General features: G+C 39.1%; 3 protein-coding genes and 1 long non-coding RNA gene across 4 annotated transcripts; 3 read left to right on the plus strand and 1 right to left on the minus strand.

Annotated features, from left to right (window-relative positions):
• Positions 1-2,034: 2,034 nt before the first annotated feature.
• LOC113163296 (trace amine-associated receptor 13c-like) lies at positions 2,035-3,192 on the plus strand. Its single transcript, XM_026361780.1, has one exon. It carries the CDS (start codon positions 2,110-2,112, stop codon positions 3,190-3,192), a length of 1,083 nt encoding a protein of 360 aa, XP_026217565.1. The 5' UTR covers positions 2,035-2,109.
• Positions 3,193-7,627: 4,435 nt separating this feature from the next.
• LOC113163301 lies at positions 7,628-13,075 on the minus strand. Its single transcript, XR_003298888.1, has 4 exons — positions 13,010-13,075; positions 11,172-11,211; positions 8,257-8,296; positions 7,628-7,880 (listed from the first exon to the last, which is right to left on the minus strand). It is a non-coding gene; the product is annotated as an uncharacterized LOC113163301 (long non-coding RNA).
• LOC113163300 (trace amine-associated receptor 13c-like) lies at positions 9,135-10,121 on the plus strand. The gene has a single exon (XM_026361784.1). The coding sequence runs from the start codon at positions 9,135-9,137 to the stop codon at positions 10,119-10,121; it is 987 nt and encodes a 328-aa protein (XP_026217569.1).
• Positions 12,632-17,092, plus strand: LOC113163297 (stomatin-like protein 2, mitochondrial). Its single transcript, XM_026361781.1, has 10 exons — positions 12,632-12,801; positions 13,551-13,703; positions 13,833-13,932; positions 14,028-14,086; positions 14,434-14,535; positions 14,632-14,766; positions 15,098-15,242; positions 15,590-15,669; positions 15,782-15,910; positions 16,374-17,092. The coding sequence occupies exons 1-10, from the start codon at positions 12,760-12,762 to the stop codon at positions 16,485-16,487; spliced, it is 1,059 nt and encodes a 352-aa protein (XP_026217566.1). The 5' UTR covers positions 12,632-12,759; the 3' UTR covers positions 16,488-17,092.
• Positions 17,093-17,752: the final 660 nt, after the last annotated feature.

Consider the following 17,752-nt stretch of genomic DNA (forward strand, 5'->3'; position numbering starts at 1 on the left):
CCTTAGACAGAGAATTGAGACATCAATGTGTCATAAGCACCAAGAAAACATGAAAAAATGAATGTGTTTACTGCACTTTGATTAATATGAGCACAAATTATAAAATAGCATTAGATTATGTTATATAAGATAAATATCTTTCAAGCTATTCATAGTTTGTTGTGATACTGAATAGTAATTGTATATATTCTAATGAAAAAGTCTATTAAGCAATTTTCTTTTTGTTTCTCTGTTGTTTGTTTAGTCTCTTCAGGTCACTATTATTTGAATATAGCTTTTATGCCTCTTGCCAACAGTACCACTAAAAATAGCTAATGTCAGATAAACTTATTGTCCTGCTGCAAAGTGTTGTTGCCTAAAGAAACATGAAAATATGTATATACTGTCCCACCAAAAGTAAATTAATCATACTAAATAAAATGTACTGTACAAGTAAAGGTCTGACACTGCACACTCATATCTTTATCCTGCATCATAGTTTACCCATTTAGAAACTACTCTCTACAATGCTTTATTTACCTTCCAGTCTCTCATCTGATCAGGTGTCTGTGTGAATCAGGCCTGTTAATAAAGAAGAATTATAAAATGTATAGCAAACATTTGAACGTGAATGTTCACATCCTCTCACAACTATTGCTGTTGATTTAACATTGTAATTCTCTGGTTATAAAGTTGTAAAAATAAAAACCTCAGTCATCCCTGAGAGATTAAACCACATTTACAAGACGTGCACAACCTGTCTTTTGTCACACAGTGGCAACACATTGGTATCAAGGTGCAGTATTTACTGCTGCTTTATTGAGAAAACATCTTAAAGCTAATCAGATCAAATGACCTGAATCACATGTTTTTTTACATTTCTATTTCAGTTAAAAACATAGGGTCTGATTACTAAGATCCTAAATAGCAAGTACTATTCCTCAGAATGCATTAATCATGTACTGACCCAGGGTATTCAGCCACAGCGTTGGTTACAACACCACTAGAGTCACAAGAAGTATACACACTCAAAGCCTGCGTGTTCTAGTGCACACGATCAGTGTTTGTGGGGAGGAACAAGTTGCACGTTTATAATCAATCACTACTATAAGTCTCAGGAAACCAGCAACCACATAAAAGTCACCTTTGGCCTTGTTAAGTGTGTCGTGACTTCTCAGAAGATTTATGAAAAGGATCATTCTTCATAACAAGGATTTCAGGACTTGGGGAGAATGCAGCAGGAACAGCTGCTGGACTGAGCCGGACAAAAGAAAATGCAGAGATGCAGCATGTTCTGGCTTGCCGGGTATCGCATGGATCCCTCTTGTGAGTGGATCCAAATCAGCCTGGAGTTGTTGAGTGCAACAGCTAAAATCTTGTATAATCAGACAGATGACGTGTGTATTTTATTTTTGTTCTTCTGTCATTTAAAATATATAAACACACATACACATGGGTTCTCCATGCATTGTTTCATTTCTCCTATGCCTCCTCCTCCACTAAATAACAGCAGCCATCTGTCCAAATCCACATTTTGCGATATATTTTTGATCATTTGAAAGCCTGAGTCCTCTTTATTAAATTAGTTTGCACTGTTTTTTTTGCCGGTGATACCAAGTTTGTACATGTTTTTGTACATACAAACAATAAAACCTTTTACATTTAACAGTAATTTTATCCAAAGAGACCTGAATGTGAATTTGTGACCTCCAACCAATTTTTTTTTTAGACTGCGGAAGCTACTTGGATAAGTAGTGAAACGTTTTGACTTAACAAGACTCAACTTCCAGATGACTCTACGGTGTAGAGTGTCATACAAATATCAGGGTTTAATTAGTTAAATACTGAGTTAAAATCTGGGTATTCCATATTTAATGTATCTAGGTGTAAATAACATTAAATGAAAGGTGAACTTTGGAACTAATATTAACTATATAAAATATTTATCTTTCTTATGCTTTTAACACTATGTCTCATCTTGATGTAGAAGGTAAAAATTATATATACTGTACATAACAACTAAAGGTAAAAGATAAAGGAGGAGGAGAAGTAAGAGTAAAGTTGATGAAATTCAATTTAGGACAATGATTAGAGACAAAAGTTACATCATCTCTCTGGGTTCTTGGAAAAATGAGAGGGTGGTGTAAAAGGAAGATAAATGAACTGACTGGTACAGAGTTTAATCACTTGTCCTTTTGCTTCCAATCATCTCGACTTCACTATCTGATGGACACAACCAGTGGACAACCACTCTGCTTCCCTAACCTCAACTCCTCCTGCATACGACTGCTACGACCACCGTCTGAGACTGCTCTGCTCTACACCCTGGTTGGCTTTGTCTCTCTGCTGACTGTCACACTCAATTCTCTCGTCATTTTCTCCATCTCCCACTTCAGACAGCTCCACACTCCGACCAACAACCTGCTACTGTCTCTGGCTGTGTGCGACCTGGTAGTAGGACTGCTGGTGATGCCCATCGAAGGCCTGCGTTACATAGAAACATGCTGGTTATTGGGGAGGTTAATGTGTGCTGTGACTCCTTTTCTTTTTTACTGTCTGGTGTCTACCTCACTGGGCCACATGGTGCTCATATCTATAATCCGTTATGTGACTATCTGTGACCCGCTGCAACACACCTCTAAGATCACCATGACTAATGTTAACATCTGTATCTTTGTCTGCTGGGCTGCTTCAATTATCTACAATGGGTTAATTACAATGGAGCACATGGGGAATCCTGACAGATTCAGCTCCTGTCATGGGGAGTGTGTGGTGGTTATCAACTACATTTCAGGAACCATTGATCTCTTTGTCACCTTTGTTGGGCCCTGTACTGTCATGGTTGTGCTGTATATGAAAGTGTTTGTGGTTGCCGTTTCTCAGATGCGTGTCATTCAGTCACAGACTGCTGCTACCGATGATAGAGCAGGTCCAACTGCCAGAAAATCACAGAGAAAGGCAGCAAGGACTCTTGGGATTCTCATAATTGTGTTTCTAATGTGTATCTGCCCATTTTTCTATCCCACTCTTGCAGGTGAAGACAGTTCCACCACCTTATCCTATTATTCCATACTGTCTTGGATCATGTTGTTGAACTCTTGTTTGAATCCTCTGATTTATGCTCTGTTCTACTCCTGGTTTAGAAAAGCTATCAGACTCATCTTTACGCTCAGAGTACTGCAGGCTCACTCCCAGGAAGTCCTGATCATGTAGAGAGAGATAAAAATATGAATGGTCAGTTTTAGCCGTCTTAGCTCTGACCACACTGTTCTGAAGCATCATGCTCTCAGACACAGAGCTTCTCATTTGTCTTGGAGAGGTACCTCTCATTAATACACACCTTACTGCTGAGTGAAAGTATTAAAATGCTGTAAAATGGCATCTGTGTCTATCAACAAATGATTAGATTAGATATAAAAATGTAAAGATAAATAATTGAAGAGAATTATTATTATTATCATTATTGCTGTTGTTATTGTTATCATTATCAATCTTTTTATTGCCTATAAAAAGTCAATGCGTTCACTGTACTTTGACAAATGTGTTCATGAATAATATGTGAAAAGACACAATACAATTAAAAACTAAAAAAGTTGGAATACTGCAAAAAAACACATCAGAAATGGCTTTAGACAGAGAAAAGAGACATCAACAGGATTTTTCATAAGCAGCAAGAAATCATGTAAATATAAAATACTGCACTTTGATCAATATGAGAACAAATAATAAAATAATATTATAATAAATTATATAAAATAAAAATCTTTCAAGCTATTCATAGTTGATTGTAATACTGAATATTAAGCAAGTTTTTATGTTTATCTGTCTTGTCCGTTTAGTCTCTTCAGGTCACTATTATTTGAATATAGCTTTTATGCCTCTTGCCAACAGTACCACTAAAAATAATTAATGTCAGATAAACTGTCCTGCTGCAAATTGTTGTTACCTAAAGAAATATGAAAATATTTATATAATGTACCACCAAAAGTAAATTAATCATACTAAATAAAATGTACTGTACAAGTAAAGGTCTGACACTGCCGCTCATATCTTTATCCTGCATCATAGTTTACCCACTTAGAAACTACTCTCTACAATGCTGTTTTTTTCTGCCTGTCTCTCATCTGATCAGGTGTCTGTGTCAATCTGGTTATAAAGTTGTAAAAATAAAAACCTCAGTCATCACTGAGAGATTAAACCACATTTACAAGACGTGCACAACCTGTCTTTTGTCACACAGTGGCAACACATTGGTATCAAGGTGCAGTATTTACTGCTGCTTTATTGAGAAAACATCTTAAAGCTAATCAGATCAAATGACCTGAATCACATGTTTTTTTACATTTCTATTTCAGTTAAAAACATAGGGTCTGATTACTAAGATCCTAAATAGCAAGTACTATTCCTCAGAATGCATTAATCATGTACTGACCCAGGGTATTCAGCCACAGCGTTGGTTACAACACCACTAGAGTCACAAGAAGTATGCACACTCAAAGCCTGTGTGTTCTAGTGCACACGATCAGTGTTTGTGGGGAAGAACAAGTTGCACGTTTATAATCAATCACTACTATAAGTCTCTAGAAACCAGCAACCACATAAAAGTCACCTTCAGCTATGTTAAGAGTGTTCTGACTTCTCAGAAGATTTATGAAAAGAACCATTCTTCATAACAAGGATTTCAGGACTTCGGGAGAATGCAGCAGTTTCAGCTGCTGGACTGAGCCGGACAAAAGAAAATGCAGCATGTTCTGGCTTGGCGGGTATCGCATGGATCCCTCTTGTGACTGGATCCAAATCAGCCTGTAGCTCACTCAACAGCTCCAAACTTGTATAATTAGACAGATGACATGTTTATTTAACTTTTTTCTTCTGTCATTTCAAATATATAAACACAGATAAACATGGGTTCTCCATGTATTCTTTAATTTCTCCTATGCCTCCTCCTCGACTAAATAACAGCAGCCATCTGTCCAAATCCACATTGTGTGATATATTTTGATAATTCGAAAGTACTTCCCTTTAGTAGATCAGTGTGCCCTGTTTTTTGCCGGTGATACTAAGTTTGTACATGTTTTTGTACATACAAACAATAAAACCTCATGGTAAGGGTATATGAACTATGATGATTTCATGCATGTAAAACTACATGAACTCACAAGAATTAACAGTATATAAGGATACAAGACATGTGTTAATACAAGGACAGCACATTCATTAATGTTACAACTTGTTGTTGAGGTGGATTGAGGACACAAGCAGTTCAAGAGAGGGGTGTAGGAGCTGTCCATTAACCTATCTCCAGAAAAATCAAGACCACTTAATCCATCCACCAGGAAGGCACAGTTAATGACCTACTGTAATTGGAGTAATCAAATCTCCTCACACCATCCCCTTCCAATGTTCACTTAACAGGCCAATTCAGGGCAGCTGCGAAGTGAAAACAACCTGAACATTTACATTTACATTTACATTTAATCATTTATTATTTTTATTTAAAGCGACTTACAAGCAACCTGAAGGATAGATTTGTGAACTCCAGTTAATTTTCTACAGACTGAAGAAGGTACTTGGATAAGTTTCTTATCCTTTTAACACTATGTCTCATGTAGATGTAGAAGGTAAAAATTATATATACTGTACATAACAACTAAAGGTAAAAGATAAAGGAGGAGGAGAAGTAAGAGTGAAGTTGATGAGATTCAATTTATGACAATGATTAGAGACAGAAGTTACATCATCTCTCGGGGTTCTTGGAAAAATGAGAGGGGGTGTGAAATAAAGATAAATGAACTGACTGGTACAGAGTTTAATCACTTGTCCTTTTGCTTCCAATCATCTCGACTTCACTATCTGATGGACACAACCAGTGGACAACCACTCTGCTTCCCCAACCTCAACTCCTCCTGCAGACAACTGCTACGCCCACCGTCTGAGACTGCTCTGCTCTACACCCTGGTTGGCTTTGTCTCTCTGCTGACTGTCCCACTCAATTCTCTCTCTCACACTGATCCAGATACTATATATAATTTGAAAATGGTTATAAAACATGTGGCCATGAAGGTTTTATAGTGGCACCCTCAAATAAGACATGTCTGTAATGGAACATTATTAAATATAATATCTTATTCAGGAAAATCAAACGATGTGAATTATGGGTATTCTGAGCATGCACAACTATATCAATCTAAAAATCAGGCATCCCTGCTGTTTTAGCCCAACACACACAACACAACGTGCACTATTCTATCGTAGCCACACAGGGGTGTTACAGGCTCTGGAGGTGACTGTACTCCAGGTGTTTGTATTTGTACAGCAGAAAAATACTTACTTACATACTATAAACATCTTCTGGTTTTTATGGGTGTTTGTTCATAGTGTTGCCTATAGTTGCATTTTAATGAGCTCATATTATTGTTCATAGCCAATTAAATTCATAGTCCACATGAGAACCATTCAGAAGTTCAAGCAATTCTGGATGAGAGTGAAACAATAAGGCTACTGACTGACAATCTCTGAAGGAGCATTAAGGCCAGTGCTTATTTTTCCTTGCACCATCTGTGATGACCTTTGTGAATACCAGGGGACCATGCACATATCTCTTAGCTATGTAAAATGTGCTGGGGAAATTCGAGGTGGTTTAGCAGTACCTGGAATTTACTGTACTGTATAGTGTGTGTACCAAGTACAACATCCATGTTTATAGATGTTTATTTCCACTGTCGGCGTGACGGTCAGTTTCATTCACACAGCGCTGTTCATACACAGTCGTAACTCAAAGTGTTTCACATCCACATAAAAGCTAATTGACCAATTAACAAATAATAAAAAAAAAAAATTAACTAAAGTTTACTTCACAAAATGTCAAATGTAAACTTTGCCTCAGTGGCCTTTACAAACTACTCCACAATGATGTCCCATCTTTAGAACCTCAAATAAGATAGAAGACACATATAGTACTAGTCAAAGTTTGGACACGGATGGAAATTATCGTGTTTTCATGAAAAGATGTATGGTACATGTCTTCAGCTGTGTTACTGTGTTACCATCATTGCAAAAGGGTTTCCTAGTAATCAGTTAACCTTTTAAGTTAATAAACGTCCATTAGTTATTTTAGTAAAATTATTATTTTTACTTTTATGTAACTTCTTCTTTAAAAACAGCTGTTTTTAGTTACAATAGTCAGTATCTGTCCCTAACAGTTGGTAAGAGTCAATGTCTACACTGGAGTTCTATGATAAAATCTGAGAGTGTGGACTGAATGAGCTGTGATGGTGAATGTGTTGACAGGACAATAAACCAGCCAAAGATATTTTGACCTAAAATTTTCATTACAGGCTTATTATTCACATAAAAAAACAGAACATGAAAGAGGATAATTATTAAATTAACAAAGACACTGGCTAAATATTATAATCCCTATATGAAAGTGATAAGTGGAAATAATATCTGCATAAAAACTAAAGATAAATCTGAACGTTAATGGAGGGAAAAAAAGACGAGCTGGTTAAATTAAAGATGATGATGAGAAGGGAAAGAGGTTACATCATTTCTTATTGTTCTCGGAATAAGAAAACTAGAAGGGAGGTGTACGAGGATAAATTAACTGCCTTGTGAAGAGTTTACTCACTTGTCTGTCCACGATGGATGGCACTGATAGCCCCCACCTCTGCTTCCCCAACCTCAACTCCTCCTGCAGACGACTGCTACGACCACCGTCTGAGACTGCTCTGCTCTACACCCTGCTTGTGTTTGTCTCTCTGCTGACTGTCACACTCAATTCTCTCGTCATTTTCTCCATCCCCCACTTCAGACAGCTCCACACTCCGACCAACACCCTGCTACAGTCTCTGGCTGTGTCCGACCTGCTGCTGGGACTGCTGGTGATGCCCATCGAAGGCCTGCGTTACATAGAAACATGCTGGTTACTGGGGAGGTTAATATGTGCTCTGAGTCCTTATGTTTTATACAGTCTTATCTCTACCTCTCTGGGCCACATAGTGCTCATATCCATCATTCGTTATCTCACTATCTGTGACCCACTGCAGCACTCCTGTAAGATCACCAAAACTAATGTGAACATCTGCATCTGTATCTGTTGGACATCTTCAAATGTCTACAATGGGTTAATTCTACAGGAGCACTTTTCTAACACCAACATGAGAACAGCTTGTTCTTTCTCACTAAGAAAAATAAAAACCAAACAAACACACACAGAAAAAGATTTTCAAGCTTGAAAACGCATACAGTATTTATATATATATTTTTTATACTTACCCACCTGGCAGCTACAGTAAGGAGTCTGTGTGAATCAGGCCTGTAAAAACAAATAATTAGAAATTAAAAATAATGAATAAAAGCAAGAAATCAAATTACCAATAATCTTCTTCAGGCCCAGTTATTGTTCAGGAGCAAGGAAGACATGCTCCCTTGGTTATATGTTATTTATAAACCTCTGCAGTTATAGTATGTACATAAGTTAAAAACTATAGGACATAAAATACAATGCACACATTTTTAAAATCATCTCATTCAGGGTAAACATTTAACAAGATTAGGAATATGCAACAACATATCACACCTGACCTACACTCTGTACAATAAGTGTAAAGTTTATCATGTTCCCAGGAGTTAAACCTTTTCAAAGCCTATAATCTAAAGGTTAGATACAAACCTTTTCTAAAGAACAATAAATATTTCTACATTAGAAGTTGTTGTGTTGTTTACTCTAGCATAGATTTATTTAAATTGCAAACTTAACTAACTAGAAAACAAAGAAAGCTAAAATTAAAGCAACGTTCATTGGTAAACTAGGCTTGAGGAACTTCCTGTATGATGAAATAAGGATTCAGAGCGAGGAAATAGGTTTATTAGGCTGGAATAAAAACACTTTCATAACAACTGTTATTAATATATGTAAACTAATAGGTTATTCAAACTTCAGTGAAAGTGAAAAGTGGAATCTAAATAAAACTTATAGATATAGGGAGAGAAAAAGAGATTATGACTATTATGGGGGAAAGAAGTTACATCATCTCTTATTGTTCTTGGAAAACTCGAAGGGTGGTGCGAGAGGACGATAAATTATCTGTCAGGTGAGGAGTTTAGTCACTTGTCCTCTCGCCTCCACCTCATCTCTGCTTCTTCCCTCCCTGATGGATGGCACTGATAGCCCCCACCTCTGCTTCCCCAACCTCAACTCCTCCTGCAGACGACTGCTACGACCACCGTCTGAGACTGCACTGCTCTACACCCTGCTTGTGTTTGTCTCTCTGCTGACTGTCACACTCAATTCTCTCGTCATTTTCTCCATCCCCCACTTCAGACAGCTCCACACTCCGACTAACACCCTGCTACTGTCGCTGGCTGTGTCCGACCTGCTGCTGGGACTGCTGGTGATGCCCATCGAAGGCCTGCGTTACATAGAAACATGCTGGTTACTGGGGAGGTTATTATGTGCTCTGAGTCCTTATGTTCTATACTGTCTAACTTCTGCCTCTGTGGGCCACATGGTGCTCATATCTATAATCCGTTATGTGACTATCTGTGACCCACTGCAGCACTCCTCTAAGATCACCATGACTAATGTTAAAATCTGTATCTGTCTCTGTTGGACATCCTCAGTTATCTACAATGCTTTAATTTTAATGGACCACATGGGGAATCCTGACAGATTCAGCTCCTGTCATGGGGAGTGTGTTGTTGTTATCAACTACATCCCAGGAACTGTTGACCTATTTGTCACCTTTGTTGCTCCCTGTACTGTCATGGTTGTGTTGTCTATGAGGGTGTTTCTGGCAGCTCTTTCTCAGGTGCGTGTCATTCAGTCACAGAAAGCTGCTATCAGTGTTGAAGCAGCTCCAACTGCTAGAAAATCACAGAGAAAAGCAGCAAGGACTCTTGGGATACTGATAGTTGTGTTTCTAATGTGTTTCTGCCCTTATTACTATCCCACACTCGCAGGTAAGGACACCTCATCCAGCTTGTCTTATTACTCCATATTAGCTTGGATCATGATGCTGAACTCTTGTATGAATCCTCTGATTTATGCTCTGTTCTACCCCTGGTTTAGAAAAGCCATCAAACTCATTTTCACACTCAAAATACTGCAGGCCCAATCCCAGAAGGACATGATTCTGTAAAAAGAGATTAAAGTACGAGTGCATGTTTCAGTGTCTCTGACCAGCAGAGGTGAGACACACCACCTGTGGACATACAGCACCACAGAGACCCTTAAATTAATACATATGCAAATGTAAAGATGAATGCAAACGCACATTTCCAAAAAGAACTGATTAAAGTTGTTTCAGTTTTGTCTCAACTAGACTCTCATCAAAGACTAAGACAAATACTAATACTACATTTTGATGAATACAGTATAAATAAAATGCACAAAACATCATAAATATTTTTAAAATAACTTTTGATCATCCCAGTATAAATCAGTGTAACGGTTCTCTGATAAATCTGTCATTTTGACTTTTCAGATCATTATTATTATCATCTAATCAGTGATATTATGGTGTCGTTTTTAATTCAATTCAATGCAGTGTTGTTGTCAAATGCTAACAAAAAGTTGTTGTGAATCAGGTCTTTAAAATAATCTGAACAAAATCAAAAAATAAATACACAGTCTGCTTCCATTGGATCCCATTATTGCTGTGATGCCCTCAAACAAGGCATCCCCCCTGCTGGAGAATTAACTACTTGCACTTGCTTGATGAGGAAAAAATCAGTCATCCCTGCTGTTTTCGCCTGCAGTCATTGAACAAGTACTATTTACATCATTTGTTTATAGTGTTTGATGTTAAACTCAGCAGCACTTCAGGAGCTCAGGTTGTTTTAAGTTACTTCCAAGTGTTGTTGTCTAATCACCTGAAATGTCTGCTGTATGGACCCAAAAGTAACACAGCCTAGAAGCAGCTTTCAGCTATTAGAATGGATTTTTAATAAACGGCACAGAAGGAATTATCAATGTGGTTATAAATCTGTGTTTTACTGTACACCACGTAAACTAGAAGTTCAAAAACACAATTGTAAAATAATATAGTGACAAGATTTTTATGCAAAATCCAACATATAATAAAGCAGTCAAGTCAGAATTAACACATAAAAAATATCTATGCACTCTGGGCATAGCAATATAACTGTTTGGAATTACTATTGATTTTTGTTTGCTCTCATAAACTTACCCATAAGGCAGATGGAGTCAGGTGTCTGTATGAAGCAGGCCTGTAAATCATAAGATTTCTGGTTAGAAAATGGTTATGAAACACTCAGTCATATGATATGTTAATACTGTATATGAAGATTTAAGGTAATAAATGTCTTATCATTAATAGGTAATAATAAAATCAACATCAAACCTGTCCTCATGTTCTCAGCACAAACATTAAAGGCTCAGGTTGGTTCAATAATGTTTAGTTATTGTTTATGTCTATAGATGTATTAAAATACGTGAATGTCATAATAACAAAACTGTAAAACGATGCATTATAACTTATTTTGATCACCTCGCATCACAGCCCCAGTACCAGCACTCAGCCCCAGCACTCAGCCCCAGTACCAGCACTCAGCTGCAGTACCAGCACTCAGCTGCAGTACCAGCACTCAGCCCCAGTACCAGCACTCAGCCCCAGTACCAGCACTCAGCTGCAGTACCAGCACTCAGCCCCAGTACCAGCACTCAGCTGCAGTACCAGCACTCAGCTGCAGTACCAGCACTCAGCCCCAGTACCAGCACTCAGCCCCAGCACTCAGCCGCAGTACCAGCACTCAGCTGCAGTACCAGCACTCAGCCCCAGTACCAGCACTCAGCTGCAGTACCAGCACTCAGCTGCAGTACCAGCACTCAGCCCCAGTACCAGCACTCAGCCGCAGTACCAGCACTCAGCTGCAGTACCAGCACTCAGCCCAGTACCAGCACTCAGCCCCAGTACCAGCACTCAGCCCCAGTACCAGCACTCAGCCGCAGTACCAGCACTCAGCTGCAGTACCAGCACTCAGCCCCAGTACCAGCACTCAGCTGCAGTACCAGCACTCAGCCCCAGTACCAGCACTCAGCCCCAGTACCAGCACTCAGCCCCAGTACCAGCACTCAGCCCCAGTACCAGCACTCAGCCTGCAGTACCAGCACTCAGCCCAGTACCAGCTACCAGCACTCAGCTGCAGTACCAGCACTCAGCCCCAGTGACCACACTCACTGCAGTACCAGCACTCAGCCCCAGAACTCAGTGCAGTACACAGCACTCAGCCCCAGTACCAGCACTCAGCCGCAGTACCAGCACTCAGCCGCAGTACAGCACTCAGCTGCAGTACCAGCACTCAGCCGCAGTACCAGCACTCAGCCGCAGTACCAGCACTCAGCTGCAGTACCAGCACTCAGCCGCAGTACCAGCACTCAGCCGCAGTACCAGCACTCAGCTGCAGTACCAGCACTCAGCTGCAGTACCAGCACTCAGCCCCAGTACCAGCACTCAGCTGCAGTACCAGCACTCAGCCCCAGTACCAGCACTCAGCCGCAGTACCAGCACTCAGCTGCAGTACCAGCACTCAGCCCCAGTACCAGCACTCAGCCGCAGTACCAGCACTCAGCCGCAGTACCAGCACTCAGCTGCAGTACCACCCTCCGAACAGCAGAGGGCGGTGTTGAATAATAAGATGACAGCCAAAGCTAGCAGCGAGGTAGCTAACGTTAGGAAGTAGCTAGCTATGACCCTGAACTACTTGTTCTAACAAACCCAAATGTGTGTACAACTTTAAAAATACTTTTATTTAAATATGTTACGGACACTGTGTCGGACAGGTGGAGCCGTTTTAAAGGTAAGCACCCCGTTTCCATCTATTAACAGCTCTAGTGTGCTAGCATTAGTGAACAGATAGCCCCACCTGCTAACTGTAGCTGCCAAGGTTACTGTATATTAATCATATAATATTAATATGTGTGTGTTTACTTTTCAAATTAGCTTCTTATTTGTGCACATGTATCATAAAATAAGCCGTTTATCCATAACATAGCAAGTAACGTTACCTGATGGAAGCAGTTAGTAGATAGCTAACATTAGCTGCTCCTGCTGATACCAATACAAGCTTTTGTCCTGTACTAACTCAATGTATATATAATATAATGCATTGGCCAATTGGACAGTACATACAAATAATGTAATGTCTAAACGTTTTTGTTTTTTAGCAGTAATCCTAGTTAACAATTTGTTTTTGTTGTACTTCATTCAAAGTAGTAATACCACAGTATGTTTGGTTGATGGTTGTAGTTATATTCTATTACAAGTCAGGTCCTGCATTCAAAATTGAAGTATTAGTATGAGAATGTACTAAAAGTAAAGTACTCATGGAGATTTAAGAACAATATATAAGATTGTTGGATTATAATTAAAGTTGCTTTAATGTATCACGTTAATCATGCAGCTGGTAAAAATGGGACTAATTTGAATTATTTCAGTACTTTTTGTACTCAAGTTAAAGTGACAGGTTGAAAATTTGTATTTTTGGAAGGATCCACTGACCTGTAATAACATACTTTGTAAAAACTGTCTGATTTTCTGTCTCTGTAGAACTCCCAGCTGACTGTGCCCAGGTTGTGGGTGACCCCAGCCCAACAACGATGGGCCTCCCGCCTACCCATGAACACCGTGGTCCTGTTTGTGCCACAGCAGGAAGCCTGGGTGGTAGAGAGGATGGGTCGCTTTCACCGCATCTTAGAGCCGGTAATTTCTTTCAATCGGGGGTTTAAAGGCACGTGTAATAGAAGGCTAATCTTTCTATGTTACCTCCATCAATCAACATAAAGGTAAAGATAAATGGAACAGTAAGACGTTTCTTGTCCTTTCTTGTAGGGACTGAATCTCCTTATTCCAATACTTGACCGGATCCGTTATGTGCAAAGTCTCAAAGAGATTGTTATTGACGTCCCTGAACAATCAGCTGTATCCCTTGGTAGGTTTCATTTTAGGAAAAAAAAGTCATAGCAATTGTCGGTTTAATTAAGTCTTCATGGAGTAATAAACTCATATTTTCTTCTCCTCACACAGATAATGTGACACTGCAAATTGACGGAGTTCTTTATTTAAGAATTTTAGATCCTTTTAAGGTATGTTGGTAAGAATTAAAACTGCTCAGACACTAAAATTACTAACATACTTAATAGGACATTATTTGATATGTGTCTAATCAACAATCATCAATATAACATCAGTATCAACACAATGTGTTACTTCTTCCTCTGACAGGCATTTGTGGAAGAAATGTAAAACTTTTTTAAAACTTCTAGTACCCTTTATTTTGGAAACTAATTTTTGGACCTTCATGTTAAACTTTTTTTGTTTTAAAACACATTGAACATTATGTAGGAGTAGTTGTACTTTTCTACCAGCAGGTGGCACCACATAGTTTGACTATTCATGAAATCATGCAGACTGATGAGTTGTGTCTCTCCAGGCTAGTTATGGCGTGGAGGATCCAGAGTATGCAGTGACTCAGCTCGCACAAACCACAATGCGTTCAGAACTGGGCAAACTCACGCTGGATAAAGTATTCAGGGTAAAGGAATTTCTGCACTGCTTGGTTTTTATTTTATTGCAACACAGTAGTGATAAGTACCTTTAACCCACTGTCTTAACCCTCTCTGGTTTAAAGGAAAGGGAGTCTCTTAATTCCAACATCGTCCACTCCATCAATCAAGCGTCAGATGAATGGGGAATCCGATGCCTGCGTTACGAAATTAAAGATATACAAGTTCCACCTCGTATTAAAGAATCAATGCAGATGCAGGTGAGACACACAGAAGCTTTGCTGTCACTTTAAAACCCTGAAGTGCAGTCAAACCTTTCCTCACAGAAGATAGATCACTTGAGCTTTTTTTTTTTTTACACAACATAATGTAAATAACATCCCTGTATTTCAGGACATATCCTTGTAATACCACATACCACCATACACCTTTCAGAAACTCTACATAGACTGAGTCAAATGCACTTACACCTGAGTGTGGACAGAGTTTATGAAAATCGTCGCACCCAACAACAGGGGGATTTTAGGATTGTTTTGTCTCCTTGGAGGAAAAATATTTGACATCTCTATTTGTTCATTGCTTCCTGTGTAGGTGGAGGCTGAGCGGAGGAAGAGAGCTACAGTGCTGGAGTCTGAGGGCACACGGGAAGCGTCCATCAACGTGGCAGAGGGTCGCAAGCAAGCCCAGATCCTAGCTTCAGAGGGAGAGAAAGCTGAGCAGATCAACAAAGCTACAGGTTGGTGCATTTTACTTTTTACTTAAAGAAACAAATGTTTAACTCGGATTTTTCCATGCAAGAATCATGAGAGCATGTAGGTAATTGAAGGCCTTGTTAACTTAGGACTTAGTCCGTCATTACTCTAAATCCACAAAGCGTTTAATTACGTGCCTGCAGACAGTGTTACAACACTGCACAAGGATTTGAATTCAGACTTCAAACAGATTAAACATAGTTACTGACAATCCTCAAACAGATTGAGTGAATCGAGAGGAATGTTGAAAAAGGAGGTTTAAAGCCTGTATTATACTGTAAGTCCAAAATAAATCTACTTTTGTCATTTTGTAAATGTATCTTGTCTGTAGGTGAGGCCCAAGCTGTGTTAGCCATAGCAGAAGCCAAATCCAAAGCCATTCGTCTGTTAGCAGAGGCTCTGGCTGAACAGGTATAGAATTGATTTTAATGGCTCATTTATCATTAAAGGATCAGAAGCCATTGTGGCCGTTTAGAAATGTTCAGGTTGTCACAGTAACCAGAGATTTGCTTGTTTTTGACAGAACGGAAACGCTGCAGCCTCACTGAGTGTTGCTGAACAATATGTCTCTGCTTTCTCCAACCTCGCCAAAGAGTCCAACACTGTGCTTCTGCCCTCCAATACTGGTGATGTTAGTGGGATGGTCACACAGGTATTCTGTCTTCAACTGGTTAATTACCATTCAGGATTACTCTAAAGATAGTTTGTTTTTGTTCACAAAAAGATGAACAAAGGAGATATATTACATTTACTTTAGAGCTGCAGGAAGGCAGATTTGTTATCCTCTGATAGATCCAAGTTAGCTGTTTCCCCTGTTTCCAGTATTTATGCTGAGCTAAGCTGGTTTTAGCATCATATTTAGCAAACAAATAATGACATTCTCATAACTGCTGACAAGGATGTGAATAAGCATATTTCCCATAATGTCAAGTTATTTCTTTCAGTCATGGGAGAGTAACAAAAGAAAATCGAGAGTGAACACTGTAAACACCGCGGTGCTGGTGGCAGTATTGTTCTTAACCTCAGCCTCATTATTTTCTTATATCAGGGCATACTTTTTCCGCTATCAAATATCGCTTACTTAATGTCTTTGCAACCTGTTCTTGTGCCTTCAGGCCATGACTATTTACAGGACATTATCCAAACCGAGGCTACAAGTTGGCAGCATAAAGGCTGAAACAGAGGAACCCAGTGAAGACACTCCAACCCATTCAACACCATCTCAATAGCAGAGGACACCATTACTGCAGAAAAAAGAAGAGGCCGTTCTCAAAGTGATAGAGTACAATGGCTCTGCTGTGTCTGTCTCGTCCAAAGGGCACTCTATCTGCTGCTGAGCACAGGATGTCGAGACAGAGCAACAGCACTTGATAAACGGAGACAGTGCAGAGCAAGGACAGCTGGGAAAAGGGAGGAACTCAAGTACTATGTTAATTGTGTTGGTCAGGTGTTGTACCTTAACTAAATCTACTGTGCTGTGTAGATAAGGCCAGTATGTTCAGACACAAAGCAAATGAATCTGCAGATTCTCAACAACCTTGTTGCCTGTGAATGAACATTTAGCCGCTGTAAGATCATATGTTTATGTCACTTTTTAGGCCACAATTATGTTGTCCAATGACTCATATTTCTCCCACGTCATTCAGTCTGGTCTCATGTTTAAAATAGCATTCAGTATAATTTCAAAAGCAGATAATTTTATTTATTTATTTTTTTCTATATTGGATGCATCAGTCCGGTGATGATAGTTATGTTTAGGGTTTAATTCAGAGGTGAATAATTCATTTATTTGTTGATGCTGCTGCAAAAAAACCAATAAAAGCTCTACAGTAAATGTCAATGTTTGTTTTTCTGTTTTAGAAAACAGTGACTAACTGTGTTATGGATCATAACATACTGTTTTAATTAGAGCAACTGTGTATAGTTTCCATCACTGCAATTTTGTGCAGTTCAGGCAGTGATGTAATAGAAACCTTTTTTTATTATTTGGTAACACTGACTTGATCTTTTTATTGTTGGCTGATCTCAGTTGTGTTCTTAGTTTTATTTTGAGCTGGTTCACAAAGTTCATCTGTCATGAACTGTGATTCCTGTAAAGGTTTCACATAGTAGTTACTATGTTGACTGGATTGCACTAGTTTAAAGTGTGTTAGTTCCAAAGTATCCCTCGGGAGATAGATTTTAATTCTTTCATACTTGATATACTTTCACATTTGTGAGGCAATAATGTGTGGTAGCAGCAAAATTATTTTTTAAAGAATTCTGTTGAACAGCACAGAGCCTGGCGTTACTTCCTGATAATCCTACACGCCTAACTCGGATGATGAAATGGAGCAAAGCAATGACTGGAATGTGGAATCTTGTTGCACAGATTCAACACATAAAGCGTACTACAAGCAGCCACTTGCCACCATGTGCGTACATGTGTATGCGCGTCTTAATTCTTGAAACGGCTGGCAGTGACTGGTCCAAAAATCGGATGTTTTCTCATTCG

This window comes from Anabas testudineus, chromosome 2 (assembly GCF_900324465.2).
Source record: "Anabas testudineus chromosome 2, fAnaTes1.2, whole genome shotgun sequence".
Classification (NCBI taxonomy): domain Eukaryota; kingdom Metazoa; phylum Chordata; class Actinopteri; order Anabantiformes; family Anabantidae; genus Anabas; species Anabas testudineus.

Excerpts from the sequence above, each read along its gene's own strand:
- LOC113163300 (XM_026361784.1), top strand. The coding sequence starts at position 9,135 with ATGGATGGCACTGATAGCCCCCACCTCTGCTTCCCCAACCTCAACTCC.
- LOC113163296 (XM_026361780.1), top strand. The coding sequence starts at position 2,110 with ATGAGAGGGTGGTGTAAAAGGAAGATAAATGAACTGACTGGTACAGAG.
- LOC113163297 (XM_026361781.1), top strand. The coding sequence starts at position 12,760 with ATGTTACGGACACTGTGTCGGACAGGTGGAGCCGTTTTAAAG. Across the intron at positions 12,802-13,550 it reads CAGGTGGAGCCGTTTTAAAG|AACTCCCAGCTGACTGTGCC; the intron begins GTAAGCACCCCG and ends CTGTCTCTGTAG. Across the intron at positions 15,243-15,589 it reads GCAGATCAACAAAGCTACAG|GTGAGGCCCAAGCTGTGTTA; the intron begins GTTGGTGCATTT and ends TCTTGTCTGTAG.